The sequence below is a fragment of the Theobroma cacao genome, chromosome 1, assembly GCF_053813885.1.
Source record: "Theobroma cacao isolate CCN51 chromosome 1, ASM5381388v1, whole genome shotgun sequence".
NCBI classification, from domain to species: Eukaryota; Viridiplantae; Streptophyta; class Magnoliopsida; order Malvales; family Malvaceae; genus Theobroma; species Theobroma cacao.
The window spans coordinates 17,746,746-17,763,385 of NC_142639.1; the positions used below are offsets into that span (position 1 = coordinate 17,746,746).

At 33.2% G+C, this 16,640-nt stretch overlaps 2 protein-coding genes across 3 annotated transcripts; both read right to left on the reverse strand.

The window, feature by feature from the left end:
- Positions 1–2,797: 2,797 nt before the first annotated feature.
- Positions 2,798–6,064, reverse strand: LOC18612811 (Alba DNA/RNA-binding protein). Of its 2 annotated transcripts, XM_007049748.3 has the most exons (9): positions 5,919–6,064; positions 5,670–5,795; positions 4,822–4,902; positions 4,658–4,746; positions 4,495–4,569; positions 4,115–4,218; positions 3,948–4,025; positions 3,760–3,822; positions 2,798–3,200 (listed from the first exon to the last, which is right to left on the reverse strand). In XM_007049748.3, exons 2-9 carry the CDS (start codon positions 5,790–5,792, stop codon positions 3,103–3,105), a joined length of 711 nt encoding a protein of 236 aa, XP_007049810.3. In that variant the 5' UTR covers positions 5,793–5,795; positions 5,919–6,064; the 3' UTR covers positions 2,798–3,102. The 2 variants fall into 2 exon arrangements, with proteins under 2 accessions (XP_007049810.3, XP_088659218.1); XM_088803092.1 differs by having other exon boundaries at positions 5,670–5,995.
- A 5,140-nt stretch (positions 6,065–11,204) lies between these two features.
- LOC18612812 (Galactose oxidase/kelch repeat superfamily protein) lies at positions 11,205–16,406 on the reverse strand. Its single transcript, XM_007049752.3, has 2 exons — positions 15,043–16,406; positions 11,205–11,592 (listed from the first exon to the last, which is right to left on the reverse strand). Exon 1 carries the CDS (start codon positions 16,232–16,234, stop codon positions 15,074–15,076), a length of 1,161 nt encoding a protein of 386 aa, XP_007049814.3. The 5' UTR covers positions 16,235–16,406; the 3' UTR covers positions 11,205–11,592; positions 15,043–15,073.
- Positions 16,407–16,640: the final 234 nt, after the last annotated feature.

A 16,640-nucleotide genomic window follows, 5' to 3' on the forward strand; every position in this document is an offset into this window, starting at 1 on the left:
TTTTAAATTGTTCTCTCTTCCCTTCCTCTCTCTTGAAGCTAAAACCAAAGTAAAATTAAAGTTGTCAATTCCATTTCCTTCTTAATAATTTAAAATATTACCAATTCCTGTTTTGTGAATATTAAATTAGATGATGGCAAACACCAATTATTCTTGTTCCATAGACTCAATTTGTAATTTCTCAAATATATATGTATATATATATATATATATGGAGTGACGTAAGCAAAAAAGTGTTTAAACTACCAATATGATCAATTCGTTTCTTTAGGAGATTGACTATTGTTGCACTCTAAAACCGAAAAAGGGTTAATCCTCTCTTTTCCTTTATTTAAAAGGAAATCTATCAAAACAAAAAAAAAGCAAAATAAATGTGGACTTAGCAACAGCATAGATGCATGAAGAGTGATGAATCATGACAAACTTTGTGGCATTGTTCATTGTTGTATTGTTTTTGTTGAAAGGAGCAACATTTTTTGCTTGTCAAACACTTGTCACTATTCATATCCAAGAATCTTTTTGAAATATAAACAAACCCATAAGATAACACTGTAGAATGATGATTAATATATATTACAACCATAACACTACAAAAGGACTATCTCTTTCTGTATTTTTAGTTTTTTTTTTAAATATAATTAATACTTCAAAAAGTTTTCAAAATATTTAAAAAATTTAAAATTTTTTTTATTCTTTTACTATGTTCAATCAAGTCATATACTTTTATTTTTAGATCAAATAAATCTTTATGATTACGGTTAATTAAATATCATTAGTCAAAACACCGCTATCATTTTATATTCTTGACATAATCCTGATGTAGATGGTAAAAATACCATATGGTTATTTAATGTCATACCATATCACCATCTATTATTACATGTCAATACCATGTGACATAAATATTAAGTGATGTTTCGATAGTTAATCAATCGTTAATTGTAAGAACGCATTTAATTTAAATAAAAAATATAAAAACTTTAATTGAACGTAATAAAAAAATAAAAATTTATTTAAATTTTCATAAATAATTTAATTTTTTATTTAAATATTATAGCAATAAGATATGTTACTTATCTTTATATCATATTCTCTTGGACAAAAACGAGAGAAGAGAATTTCTCACTATGAAAAACACAAACTCAATTTCCTTTCTTTACGTACCTTTCTCGGAAGGATTTATTTCAAGTGTCATTTTGCTTGTTGAACATTTATTTGGGCAAGTGATGGAGACCCGACCAAGCTGCCAACACAACTTTCTTGGCAACAACTCGTGAAAAGTTAAACGTATAAAGTGAAAAGTTGCATATCACTCACCGGACAAGTCTCAACATCAATTATTACCCCTAGTATATATATATATATATTGTTCTTTTATTTCTTTTTATCAGTTGAGACATCTTAGATTATAGAGATAAATTTTAAAGTAAAATATCTTTATTTTTTAAAGTTTTAATCATAATTTTGCTTAGATTCATTAATATTCAAAATGGATAATCTGTTTTAAAAAAATATCTTTCGTTGGATACATAATTTCTGTCACTATTTTATTAGTTTATTGACATGATAATATATTTAATACAATTTTACCTTCCATTAATTTTGAAAATTAACACTATATAAAATATAGTATCTTCATTTTTACAATTTCTTTTTCTCCCTACCCAAGAATTCTCTCTCCTCTTACTAAATTTTCTCTACTGCAAATGGCGGTAGCAAACAGTAACGACGACGACGACGGATGACATGGCAAGTGTCAATCGAACATTCTTCGACTAGATCTAGCCACAAGAACATCGATCGGCATAAGGGATCATCGTCGACTGACTTGAGAGAAAGGAAAAGAGTGGAGAAAGAAGAAAGTTATTTTAGATATTTTACATTTATCTGTTAACATCGTTTACACATTTAAGACAAATTGTTTATTTCAAATACCAATGCACCCGCATAGAATTATAGTCAAAATTTAAGGAAGTAAAGTATTTTATCCTAAATTTTATTATTGTACTAAAGGTGGTAGATTGAATTTAGAACCCATTTTTTGAATAAGTACAATTTTATCGTTGTACCTTCTAATTTAATTAAAAATGATCAAAAGTTAATGGAATATTTCATAAAGAAATAAAAGGACATTCTACAAAATTTTTAATTTTTAACAATTGTTAACTAAATCTAAAAGTGTAGTAGTAAATATTGCACCCGATAAAAAATATATAGTAAATTTGATCCTTCATTCTAAGTTGAGTGATAATTTGAACCTTATCCCTTTGATTTTAAGTAGATAAAACCTAAATTTTGGAACCAATTTCAAGTCGTGGCATATATTTGAATGTTGAGCTGTATTGGGGAAAAAAAAAAAAAAATTCTTGTATGGTACTTTTAACCAAAATAACTGTTGTCCTCTTCATCATCGTTAGCATCTACAAACTTTAATATGAAACCTACGTAATACATATTAATAATGCTTAATGTACACTATTACTAAACTAATAAGCAGAGGAGGGAGGGCCTACCCAGGTAAGCATGGTAATACGATGGGCTTGGCGAATATAGACCATCAAATCTTTTGATTTCTGCAACCCTTCTTACTACCATGTTCTTTCCACTTTTCCACTCTACCAAGCAAAGCCTTAATATTTTATGCTTGAGTTTCATACTGACCTTGTTAATTCCATGGAGTATAGTAGGAAGGGGAATTTGTGCTACTTTCTTTTGGTTCCATTGCCTTACTGGGCCATGGCTTTGAATTGCTCTCTGGGCAAATATTTTCAATTCAATACAGGCAAAGAGAAAAGCCTTCCAAGGAATGAAGAAATATTTATGAACATGATATAGGGTATTGTCAACCATAAGGGTAACTTGAATTACAGCACAATCATAACCCACCCACTTGCCCTTGGCTAAATGCAAAAAATACCAACAAAACAACCTTGCCCATATCCATATAATGCAGAAAGAAACACAAAACCACTGCTTAACAATGCTGGAGATTTTAAGCCACATTTCACGCTATTAGAAACAGTACTGCCATAATTTTTCCCACAGGCCAAGGCAAGCATTTAGCTAAAGGAAAAAACAAGAGCTTCAGTCCTTGATTATGCTTTAGTAGCCACCACCCCTTGAGCGACCACCACCCATCCTTCCACGGCCGCGGCTATAGCCTCTGCCCCCTCCACCTCTACCTCTTTCATAACCACTACCTGTCAAAACAGGAGCCAAACAAATTTTGACAAGTAATAGTTAGCAAATTGAGATTCATTTTTCAACAGATGCTTTTCTTCTATTTGAACTAATTTCAGAAATTTTTTAGCTACTTTGATGGGTGTAACTAACTTATAACTAGCAAAAGCAGCCAATCCAAATTAAAAGATTCTTTGAATGATTGACGCATAAGTTTCCTTTGGATTCTACTAGATTACTGCTAACAATTAAAGTAGAAATTCTTCTATTTGATCTATTTCAAATTTTTGTTTGTTCAACACTCCTTATATTGTAGTCAATCAGATCAAACTGAATTGTTATTTACATAAAAAGGGGACAAAATTGACAAAGAACTAGTCAATGATGGCAAGTACTCAATGAAGCTACAGAGCCATGTTTGCAATTTTAAGAGAAAGAACCTCACTTGTAAACTCTTTTTATATAGCTTATAAGAAGTAAGATATCAATGACGGTTACTAGCATAGACACACCAAAAGAAAACTTCATAAAAGTAATAAAATACTCAGCTTGTATTTGCTATGAATAAAGCATACTTACCACGATAGCCCCAACCTCTTCCTCGCCCACCACCTCTGCCCCAGTTTGAGTATCCACCATTATCTTTAAGAAATGAGCGAAGTATGAGGTACGGTCTAACTAAAAGGCAAATTTATACTCCACAAATGTAAAACTTAAAGAGAAAAATCATCAATCCCATAACACAATTCAAAATCTATATATTATACCTTGATAGTTTCCATATCCACCCCTGGCCCAATTCCGCCCTCTCCCTCTGCCACGACCCCTTCCTTGGCCATATGAATCTAAAAATGAAATGCACTAAACGAGTTGAGATTAAAAAAGGACAAAGCTCTTCAAAAACAGTTGCTGAACTACTTGTTCCAGACATCACCTTCATTAACAGCATTATACGGAATGCGAGCTTGCTTTGGTGGCTGCTGCTGCTGATAATGATATTGTGGCTTTGGTTGTTCAACATAATGCGGAGCTTGATACCTGGGGTCACACATTGCAAGTCATACCAGCAAATATAGAATCTCAATTAAAAAAGCAATATAATAATATTTTCCGTATAATGGGCTATTAAAACATTTAAGCACTGGCATCTAGGGTATTAATTATCCCATCTAAGCATTAAATGAAAATTTTTTCTATAGTTTCATTTTTTTGAAAGCAATAGTTTAGCTACCAACTGAATCAACATCTTATCAATTTACTTTCTCATTCTCCGAAACGGACAAACCCAACAACAAAAAAGATAAATAATCTTACCCAGCAGAGTTTTTATTTAGCTCTCTAGCAGACAAGGTGATAGAAATCATTGAGACATGGCGAGTCATCTCCACACTGAAAAGGACAAGAAATTAAATGCTAACCTGCATAAGTACCAAAATGTTATGTGCGTAAATGGGGATAGAGAAGTATAGAGACTTACGGAACAAGCCCCTCTTCAATAGGTTCCCACACATCAGTTATGCTCACTGAGCTAATGGCAGTATCTTGATGCAAGCGGGGAATCCTTTTCTGTTTTACAAGACAGATCACTAATCCAGGAAAGTGGGAAAACAGTATGCAGGGATGATAAAAAAGAAAACCAACCTTTATAATCTCTGCGATTGCTACTGTCTTACTGATTGCCTGTCCCATTGCTTTCAAGACAATCTCCTTCACACGTTTGTCCTAATAAAACATCATCAAAACACCTTCAACAAGAAAAGCTAAAGTTTTCTGATGCCATTAGGAAAACGAAAACCAAGAACGTGCACCATTACATCATTGCCAGTAGGGGAAACAAAAACTGTAATTCATAATGAAGCAACACAAAATAGAATAAGCAAAATAAAGAGAAGCCAGCTCCAAGGAAAAGAAGGGAACATGAGCAAAATCGCATTAAAAGCAAATTCATCAATGGGATTCGATTTCATCCATATTTAGGTAAGTACATGACAACTAACACTAACTCATCAACAATTATGAACTAATAGGAGATATAAACAATCTAAACATTAACACAAATAAATTACAGGAAAAGAGTTAAGAAAATCCCAAATGTTTCGTAACTGAAGACCATACAGGAATAGAGCAGCTACTAGCTAAAAATTGCATCCAAAAACCTTAGTCACAATAACCGGAGAAACCCCTCGAACACAAGGGAAAATGTAAATAAACAACCCAAGAAATGGAAGAGACCCAACAGCATCATTTTCTCAAATCAAACGAGAAGAACTACTCAAGAAACCATCAAGCAACTAACACCAAAAAACCCTATAACCTGCACAAATCGAGAAACTCATGAAAAATCCGAAGCAAATAAACCCAACGTTAAACACCCAAAACAAACCGAGAAACTCACAAGCACAACATACTCAAGTAACAAAAATGGATACAGAGATATTTTGAAAAGAAATGAGAGGTAAAGGAAAAGATAAAGGAAGGGGGGAGGGCACCTGAAGAAGAGCAATGGCATAGTTGATGTAGTTCCGAATAGCGCCTTGAGAAGTGATTCGGATCTCATTCTCATTAATGGGTGACTCTGGCTTTGGCTTCTCTACTTTCTGGTATCTATCCATTGGCTGTTTGTTGGTGGAGATAGAAGGGAAGGGGAGAAGAAGAAAACCCTGATTAAACCCTAGCAGAAGAACGAAACAGCAAAGGGAAAGAGGGAGGGTAAAGGCTTTAAAACAAAACAAACAGACCAAAAACAGAAACCGTAGGCTGTTGGCGAGCCCTTTGCTCCTGGCCTGGACGCCTGGCCAATTCTTTCCAACTCGGATTCTTATTGGGGTTTGGGTTTGCTCTGGTTTTCGGGACAGAACATCTTTTGCCCTCACTCGCTACAAAAGAGCGAGTGCTGTACACGAACGGTTTAGATTGGATGATGATCGGAGGCCCCACGCCCTTAGTTTTTGATTTTATTTTCATTTTTTTAGTACGAGTGTTTTTCTTGGTAGTCGAGAAAAGAAGAGCGAAATTGCAATTCTTCTTGTAATTCTTTTCCTTGCAAATGGAAAAAAGGTTGACGTCTCTTCCCTTTTTGTTTCAATAGTAATTTTTTTCCCTTTTAGACTTGCTCGTTACTTAATATCTATAACTTTCTATAGAAGTAAGCCTCAACGGAGCTCCCACAAGTTGACAAGTGGTTGCTTAATTTTGTGATACGTGGGCTGCTCGAAAGGAGGCTTTCTACGGGGTTTGGAAATGAGTTGAGTGTCGGTTAAGTGAAAAGAAAACAAGGGGAAAGAAAGATGAATTTTTTTTCCTCTTAAAAAGTGGGATGCAAATATATTTTTACATATGGGCTTCTCAGAATGAGGCTCGCTGTTGGGTTTGGGAATGGGTTGAGTGTAGTTTGGGTGAAAAGAAAGCCCTAATGGAACTTTACAAATAAATAAATTATTTATTTATAATTTTATTCTTTTTTTTATCTAGTGCTCTTTCTATGCTCGCCATATTCATCATTTTTTTTTTTTGCCTGTGTGTTTCCTCTATTTGTAGAGTCATGGGAGACTCTTTGGGTTCATCGGGATGCGGACCCAACCATTTCATTTTATACTGTTGAGAGTGTGTGTGGTCTGAAACAGATATCGTGTTTAGGTTTTTCGGTATTGTCTTCTTCATGTCCATCATCAATTTCCTATCATCCTTGATGGGCGTCTTTTTAATTTTTAGAAGCTTCTTTTGCTGTTTTTCACCCATACTTTTTCTTTTCAATTTTGGTTACATTTCTTTTTCCTCAGCTTTTCGTGCTTCTCTGCATCTTGAGTTGTTTGTGATTTGTGTGTTTAGGTCAGTAGCTTGCGTTTTTTAGCATGGAAACAATTTCCAACTTTCGGGTCCTTGAGTTCTTTTTTGCACGATTTCATCTGTTGCTATGCGTTTCCTTTGTTAGTCATGTTCCTCATATTGTTAGTTTCATTATTTTCTTTACTATTATTTGTATGTTGTATTTTTTAATTTTTGTTTCCCTATTGGTATCTGGGGAAAGTCGATCAGCCAAACGTTCAAAGAGTCTGCATTCAAGATTTTGTTTATTTGTTATATTTGTTGTATTATTTTAATATTCTACCTTCTTATTCTTGATGCGTTTTCTTATTCATTTTTTTGATATTTTTCTTTTGTAGGAAACTTGGATCGAAAGGTTCAAAGAAAAACTTAATTCACGGATATCAGGCATATTAAAAAGGAGGTTAATCAAAGAGCAGATGATCTTGCAAAGGGAGGAATCCAGTTACAAAGTGAGGTCGTTATAATGGTTTAGTTAGTTTCCTTTGTTTTGCCTTCTACTTTTGGTGCTTGTCTTGATTAGTTTTGATGGTGGCGTGGATAAGTACGTGGTGTTTGTTCTTGCTAGGGAATACGCAGTTTGTATTGATGTTTAATCTTGCATTGAGTAAGAATTTTGTTGATGCTTTGGTGTACAGCTCTATTCATGTTCTTTTTTTTTTTTTAAATCCCTAGGATTCTGGTTTTTGCAGGGGTTTTTGTTTTTGGATCCATGGTTTCTTTGTTGGGAGCTGGCTTTGTCTTTTTTGGGGATGTTGGGGGTGATATATTTTGTTTTATAAAGTGGATGGATAGACCATCATTATGGTGGTTGGGTCTGGATGGGAAGGTTCTCCTTGATGAAAAAAATCATTTCATTCTTTCCTTTTTAATGAAAACAGGTTAATAATTTTCAAAAAAAAGTAACGGGTGATTCAGGTCAACTTAAGTTTGACATCATATTGTGCCTAAAGGCTGAGTAAAATTTTTAAATATAATTTTTTTCCCTTTTTTAGATATTTGTGTTTCATGCTTTGTTTTATTGTTATGTTATATTTGCTATATTTGTAAACCATTATTATGCATTTGTTCAAATTTATTGGGAAACATAATTTTATTTTTGTTAAATCTATATCTTTGCATTACCTTTTCTAACTGTGAATTCTTTTATTTTTTGTAATTCAAATAGATGCCATTTTGGAGAATGTTCCAACTGTAGCATTATCTAATGTTATATCACATTTCTCAAAATTTTGGGTCTGACGTTTTTTGAGTTCTGTTGCTTATTAGATTGTGTGAAGGTGGAGAGTTATTAGGCAAAATTTTGACAACATAAGTTGTTTTTTGTAATGTCTATGTTTCTAGCTTTACTTTATTTGCGAATATTTGAATACTATCATCATTATCTTTATAGAAATAAATTAAAATGAGAATTTGACTTTTCCAGAAGAGAAAAGTACATCGAGGAGGATGCACAAACTATAGTTGTACAAATTTTTAAGTGTGGTTTCATTTTATCATCTTCGGGGTGTTTTGCACCATGATTTAAACCCAAAGTTTTTTTGCTTTTGACTTTCATTCAAATAAATTGTGAAACTGAAAAATGTGCATTTGGGTATATTATCACATCTTTGATACTAATCGTTATTGCTTGCTCTTCTGAATTTCCTTTTCACTTCTGGAGGTGAAGATGCTAACATGAAGCTAATTGATTTCGATCTTTCTAACTTTATTATACCACATAATAAATGATCATCACCCATCAACTTTTGCTTTGGTTCACCAATGAACATGCCTCCCTTCATAGGTTTTTTGAAACTATCAAATAAAAAACCTTAGTTTCGTCATGATGTAATCTAAAATCTATTTTTTGTTTGGTTCTTTGCTAGACAAGTAATGGTCTTAGGTTTTTATTTAATAATTGAGTATAAAGATGCCAATTTGCAAGAATATTTTGGCACCTCTACTATGTTTATACATGTGCAAGTAATTGGTTATAATATGCGATGATTCTCTATCATTTTATATCTTTAAATTTTTTATTGAGTTCAATAAGTATGTCTTACTTTAATTGAAGCAGTTGCTATTGATTGAAAGAATTACATGTTAAGAGAATATGTATTCTATCTTTATATGTACTTAGGTTTACTCTATATATCTATTAGAGTTGAGCTATATCTTTATTCCTTTTGAAGTTACTTTTTGAAGTTGGATTATCTGGTGCTATTTTGACTGATGTGTTTATCATTGATTGATGTTTGTTTTGTTTTGACAACAGTTCTACGTTTCTTCTCCATCTCCGATTACAAGAATTAAACATTACGAGTTATAACGTAATTTCTTATAATTTGTTCAAACTTTCTTGTTGATTTTATGTATTTTGTTTTGCATTTGTTGTGTTTACATCATGTATTAATTTTGTTTCCCTTTTATGCTATGGTTATCTATTTTTGTACTGGTTTTCAATTAAAGGTAAGACTGATCTTATATAATAACAATATTTATCATTTAAAGACGAATCGTATGATATTATATTATTTGTGTCTGGTTTCCCATTCGTTCATCATTTGGTTTTATTTTTTATTTCTTTCTTTTATTATGGAATCCTACACAAGAAACAAATTACATATCTGGTGTCTACTGTGATTTTATGTTTAAAAAGTTGCAAAGTTAATATTCTGAAAAGATTTCTTTTTTATTGAGGTTCAATAAGTCTGTCATGCTTTGATTGAACTGATTACTATTGATTCAGAGGATTACATGTTAGCAAAATATGTATTTTATCTCCATATTTGCTTATTTTTACTTTATATGTATAATCGATCGGTGTTTATTTTATTTCGACAACGGTGTTGCTTTTTCTATTTTTTATCTAATATTATTGTCTCATTCACCTTAATACCTTAGCTGATCAACTCATTACCAAACCTTGCTTTTTATTTCTTATTTCACCTTGTAGAGGATCCTCTAAAATAACCCAATCATCAAAGAATAGCCTCACTACCTTATATTTTTTGTTTACAAATTACATTATGAATTGAATACTATGATGTTAACTTTTGTATATAAATAAAGATATGCAAAAACAAAGCATTAGATCGTGATTTTGATTTTGTTCATGAGTACTAACTTATTGTTAAATGGATGGTAGTGAATGTATAAGATTATAAACACTGCCTTATATTTTTTATTTATAGACAACATGATAAATTCAACATTATAATGTTAACTTTTGTATACACACAAAGATTTGCAAAAACACGACAGCAGATCATGATCTTAACTTTGTTCGTGAGCATTGATTTTTTGTTAAATGGGTAGGAATGAATACATAAAATTATAAACACTATCTTATATTTTTTGTTTGCAACATACATGATATATTGAACAACAAATCATAATTTTAATTTTGTTCGTGGGTATTCAACTTTTCCTAAATATGTGAAAATGAATGTATACAATCATAAACAATTATAATATACTCTTTCACTTTGTAATAAAAACTTTATCAACTTTTTTGCATATATTCTTTGTGATAAACACTTTCTTCAAGATTTTTTATTTGACCTGAATGCAGCATGTGGGCCAATTCTAGTAGTTATATATGCAGGGTATTCATTATTCTTCATTAATAGCCTTACATGGCTATTATTGATACATAGTATCACCATATATGCAGATTACACTCCACCCCTTTGGGAGGAAGTTGAAAATCTATAATTCAAGGAATATGATTTTTTGGTGTTTGGACCCCCTAATGGTTCATAATTCTTCATAAACTACCGTATCGGCATGATCCAAGAAACTAATTCGTATGAGTGTTGGCTACCACAAAATGCTAGTTAGAATGATAGCTAGCAACAATATCACTTGCAAAGTTACTCTTAGCTATATACTATGTGTCACGGTTTACATTAATTTGTAAAATATTATCTGTTTTGATTTATTAATATTTATAATTTTATTTTATAAAAAGCGCTTGATAGATTGAAGATTGTATGAATATTTAAATATCAAATCAATATGAAATTTACGGTTATTTTTTTGATGAGACGTGAGCATAGATACAAGAAAAATTAACTTATTATATATATGTAGAATGTAATTGTTAAGATTGTTCATCGAAGTCTATACAAATGTGTTTATGCTACTTATATATTTAGGTAACCTCTCTAAAACCACTCATCACACCACCTTAGTTGAATCAAAGGGGCTTGAGCTGGAGCATTACTTGATAAAATTCATTGATCAGTTAATACGAATTCACATTTGAAGTTCTGAAAAGAAAAGAAAAAGAAACTCTTTCAGAACAACAACTTCAATATACAGACACCAACACAATCAACTGAAGAGAGAGAGAGGATCAATCAAAGGAAAAAAAAATTAAGCAACCATGGAAACTTGTGACATTGTCTCCTTGTGAGACTTTGAAAATATAGCTCATAAAATAAGACATACATACATAAATGCAAGGGCTGACAGATGAAGAATCGTACAATACAGTAGTAGCATCTATGTACTCATCTTTGTATAAATGTATGATGTAATTCGCCAGCCACCATTTATTGGATTACTGCAAATCTGTTATCAGCGATGCTGTCAAGCAAGCTGTGAAAAGATGGAAACGTCAGTAACATCCAAATAACCACTACACCAGCATAACGCAACACAAATTTCATTCTTCAGGTCACGAATCAGTTATTAACCAATGTTATACTTATATGCTAGGATTCAACTTCATGCTCAAATATGAAAATAATCAATAAATTAAAATTATAACGCAATGAAATAATTAACTAGTATTAAATCAGAGAAATAGTCAAATCCTACAAGATCAATGTTTGTGTTTTTCATGTAACTTTCAAATTAATTATGAATACTCATAAGTTTAAGAGTTATATGCCTTACTCTAGATATTGTAATTAAGAGCCAATTAAATCAAAATCTTTGCTTCTTCACCTTTAGGATTTGTCAAATCTTCAGCCATCCAAGTGTTTGACCTCTAACAATAATCCATGCAGTGACTGAATAAAGCATTCTCAAAGGTAAGATTTTACTTATGTTAGCAAGTTTTATTTCTAAAACAAAAGGATAAAAAATTCTTACCGAATCTTACTTTTGTCAGACAAAGAAAACTATATTCCTTTTCTTATTTTATGAAACATCTGAGAAGTAGTTGAAGGCTTAGAGTTATTAATTTGCTAACATAACATATTTATATAGCCAAACTAAGTTGTAACTCTAAATACAATAGTTATATTTTAATTTAATTAAGTTTAATTAAGTCTTTGTGAACGTAATTAATTTCTCACTTTATTTTGATCCCTTTCAATTAAATCCAACTTAATTAATTATCTTTATTTAATCCTAATCATGTCCCATCAAGCTTCTGACATGTTCGCAATAAATATAAATTCTAATCAAATATCAATTTAATAATTGATTTATATTTATAGATCATGAGCGGCATCTAACAATATATCATGACCACTCAAATGTTAGAGAGTCAATTAAAGAATTTGACAAAACCCTTCAGTGATAAGTCTCCCAATGCAATACGATCCTTTTATTAAATATCCCGGATATGTCATTAAGCATGGCTCGGTGTTTTCTTATGACATTTCATATTAGTTCTCATAATTCATGACTAACCTTATGAATTTAGAAAACTAACTTTCTCAAATTCATCACGCTTTGGCCAAAGAGTTTATACAAGTTAATCAAAAACTGAGAACAAGTGAGATACATCCTTTCATATCACTTGGGGTGATGAATCCTCTTTTGACCACTCATTCACCTTCGCATACTTCATGGCATACTCAAAAACACTATGTTTAGGTGTCTGGTCGTCTCTAGACCCGTAAGGGTGAAATCAAAGTATGTTATTCCCCATACAAGATGACCTAGTGTCTCAAGTCCAAGGACTAGTTGCATGACTATCACATGAGAACATTTTCCATAAACACTTGAGTGAAATACCAAATGGAGTTCTCATAGCGAGTCATGTTCAGTGAACTTGTTCTTTAATAAGCACCTACATATTATCCTCAAGTATCTTATATACTTCAATCTATGAGATCATTTGCTTACTTTCCAAGTAAGGAGGCTTAACATGTATCAATCGTTGAGCATTGTCAATGCCCTGTCTTGACAATACAATGACCAAGAACAATTTTAGGAACATGGCTTTGATGCATAGTGATCTCATAATTGTAGCAACTTTATAATTCTTTTGCAACGCCTTTATGTTCCATAGGCTTCATCCAATTAATACTTAACAACTCCTTATTATTGCACTAACATGAAAGAAAACCCTATCACATATAATTATACGATTATGTATGCATTATATGATAATATATATATGTATTTCTTGATCAATCCAATTGGCTCAAGAGCATATACCAACACTATATATTTCTGCATTATCTTTGCTCTTTAGCGCATCTGCAGGTCATTTCTAGAAGTAGAGTACTGTATTTGCCTAAGGCATCCTTGGCTGTAGCTCTAGCAATCAAATACAAGGTGGCGTAGGTTCAATAGGTAACTTAAAGTTGCAACTACCACGGCAACATGGGCAATGAAAGATGAGAATTGATAAATGAGAGTATGACTCAAACATTACACCTCAACTGAAAACATTGAAATTTTTTATATATACTGGTGTTGTTTTACATTGGTTAAATTTTGAGATTTGGTGGTTTTATATTGAACTTAACTTTTTTTAATTATTGTTAATTAATTTTAAATTGAATACTTAGCACAGTATCAAAACTTGATTTGTTATATTCTTATTGCTAAGGAGTTGGTTCACGTGGTAGCTCCATTTCCATTTTGTGTTAGATGCTTTACATGGTATCAAAACTCAGGGTGGTTGTGTTATTGTTGCTTGTTCTCTTTTATGAATTTGTTCAACAAGCCACCAACCAATTCCATGTGCATTAATTACAATTTACCAAAATTGCATCTTTCTTCAACAAAAATAAGATGGAACCCTTTTCGTCATTTTTCATTAAATATTTTTTAATACACTTTTAATCATCATTTAAAACGTAAAATTAATTCATAAATTATGAAAATTATACATACATGGTAATTGAAGATATACAGGTGCCCCATTGTGAGACCATAGGACATGCAGGACATAGTGACTGGTATATAAACAACAAAGGGGACACCATAGGACTGAAAATGACAACCAAAAATGATGTTTAAAACCCAAAAAGAAAGGAAAAAATAAAAGGGTTTTGCTGCAGCCTGTATGAAGTAAAAAACTTCCAGCAACCATTCTGAAAATGCAAACTCAAGTTACCAGACAGGAATAGCTAGTAAAACAGAGGTGTTAGGAATGAATTGGTGAATGATTAAAGATTATAAAGGGTTAGTTATGAGTTTCAATTCAAGCCACCAAAACAAGGCTTTAGACATTTATTGCCCCACTCAGCTCCAGTTTGTTAGCAGTTTCTACTGGTGTGACAAATTGGCGTGAGGATATATGCAACAATACCTTTTAAAGTAAGTTTAGTAGGAATAGCACTTTCCTAAAACGAAAAAATCAAGACATTCAGTGAGGAAGGAGCTCCTGTTTTTTGCACATATGGAGATAAAAGGATAAGAGACAATCTGGAAACACCAAGTGTTGGCAAAAAAAAAAAAACACTCTTGATCATATTTCATTTTGGTGCTGTGTCCTAAACCATACCAAACAGCCAGAGCTGGATTTAGTTGCTACATGTTATATTCCTATCCAGTAGATCAATTGAATTTCCCTTTTTCTTTTTCTTTTTTAAATTTGGGTAAGAGGCTCCACCTACTGATTGCCAGAGCTGGATCCCATTCATCCATCCATGAGTAACTACTAAAGCTGATGGATTCGTTGATTCGAGATCACAATTACAAAAATCTTTCAATTCAAAACCATTCCCAAAGAAAAAAAATAATTAAAAGCTTGTAATAATCATCATGATCACCCAAATAAGAATGGTAATACAAATATACAATCCCACAGAGCATAAAAGAAAGATAAAGGAAATGAAGTTCAAGGTTCGAATTACATACCGAATTAAGTCCAAGTGATTGGGCAAATGAGTCAGTGATACATAGCTTGTGGCCGTCCAACGTCCTCTTGTTGGCGAAAAATATGATTCAGAGAAACTGTTGAACAGAAGCTAATGACTTTGTGGAACTTGTTAACAGGTGAGGGCAACTGAGGTACTCTCCTCCAACTGCACTTTCCATTTTCAGCACTGATTTCACAGAGACAAGCTGGGTACTTTTGGTGATACTCTTCATTGAAAACATAAATGAGATTACCCATTCCCACGCATTTCAAGCTTGCAAATTTTTCATCTTCCTCGCTATCCACTAAACTATACAACAAGCTCTGCGGCATGATCGCAATCTCACTGAATTCCATTGTCCTCTCATCGATTTTCCAGAGATTAAACGACGGCCCGCGTGGCGCATTGCACATCCCAGCCAAAACAAGCATCTCGTTGCATGAAATCAAGAAAGAAAAGATGACCCCAGGTGGCCTGAGAGTTTGAACCTCGCTCCACACGTGGTCTTGTAAATCGAAAGAAGAGACGAAGCAGGAGTAGATTCCAAAGACATAGAATTTGCCTTTGAATAAGGCTGATGACAGAGATTGGCTGGAGTTTCCAGTCCTGAAATCAGCTGGCAAAGCAGGGCAGAGTTCCCAAGAATCGTGATTTGGATCGTATATTTCAACTGCCAACCTGTCTTCGATATCGACCAGGCCACCGATGAACCTGACCCCACCAACAACGATGAATTTGAAGCCGTACCCACCGGAGGAACCATCAAGGAAGACACCTACAAGAGGGTTGATCCTGGAGTACTTCAACGGAGAGGTCAAACGCCAGGTCGTTTTGAGGACTGGGGTGTAGCTGAATTTCGGAGTTGTGGTGAAAAAGAAGCCATTGGAGCCGAGAAGAGACGACGAAGAGGAGTCGTCGAGGTGAGGGAGACGAAACCAGGTGTTGGATAAAGGATCAAAAGCAAAGGATTGATTGTTTTTGGAAGAAGTGTTGTGGAGACCGAAGAGAAAGAACCAAGGATGGGAAAGGGAAGGGGAGGTAAAAGAAGGGGAGGAAATGAGAGAGTGCCAAAGTTTGCAAACAGAGGAAGCGCGGAGGAGGGAAGGGATGGGAAGGGAAGAGAGGATGAGTTCGGTGAGGTCGATGCTAAGGGTGTTAATGTTAGGTTCTTTAGGGTTGTGGTCTGACATCGAAGGGATTTGGAGAGCAAAGTGACAGGAAACAGGAGAGAGGGTGACAGCGGGAGGATGGCGAGAGAGGGAGAGAGGCAGGTGGGGGAATGGAGAGGTAGTTGGAAAGGTGGAGGGAGAGAGAGGGTGGGGAGGGTGAGAGAGGAAGGTAAATTCAGAGGGCAACGCCAACGTGGAGAAAAGAATTATGCTTGTAAAATGCCACTTTAGGAGTATTATTATTAATTAGTAAGCAAGAAGTAACTAAATTATAACTGCTATTAATTGATAGTACTAATTCTACTTAATATTTTAAAATAAAGTAAATTTTTTTTCGATAATCATGTGATTAATGATTTTGCAGAGGTTGATGATGATACAAATATGTTGATGCATTTATCTATGATTTGATTTGTGTGTGTTGTAA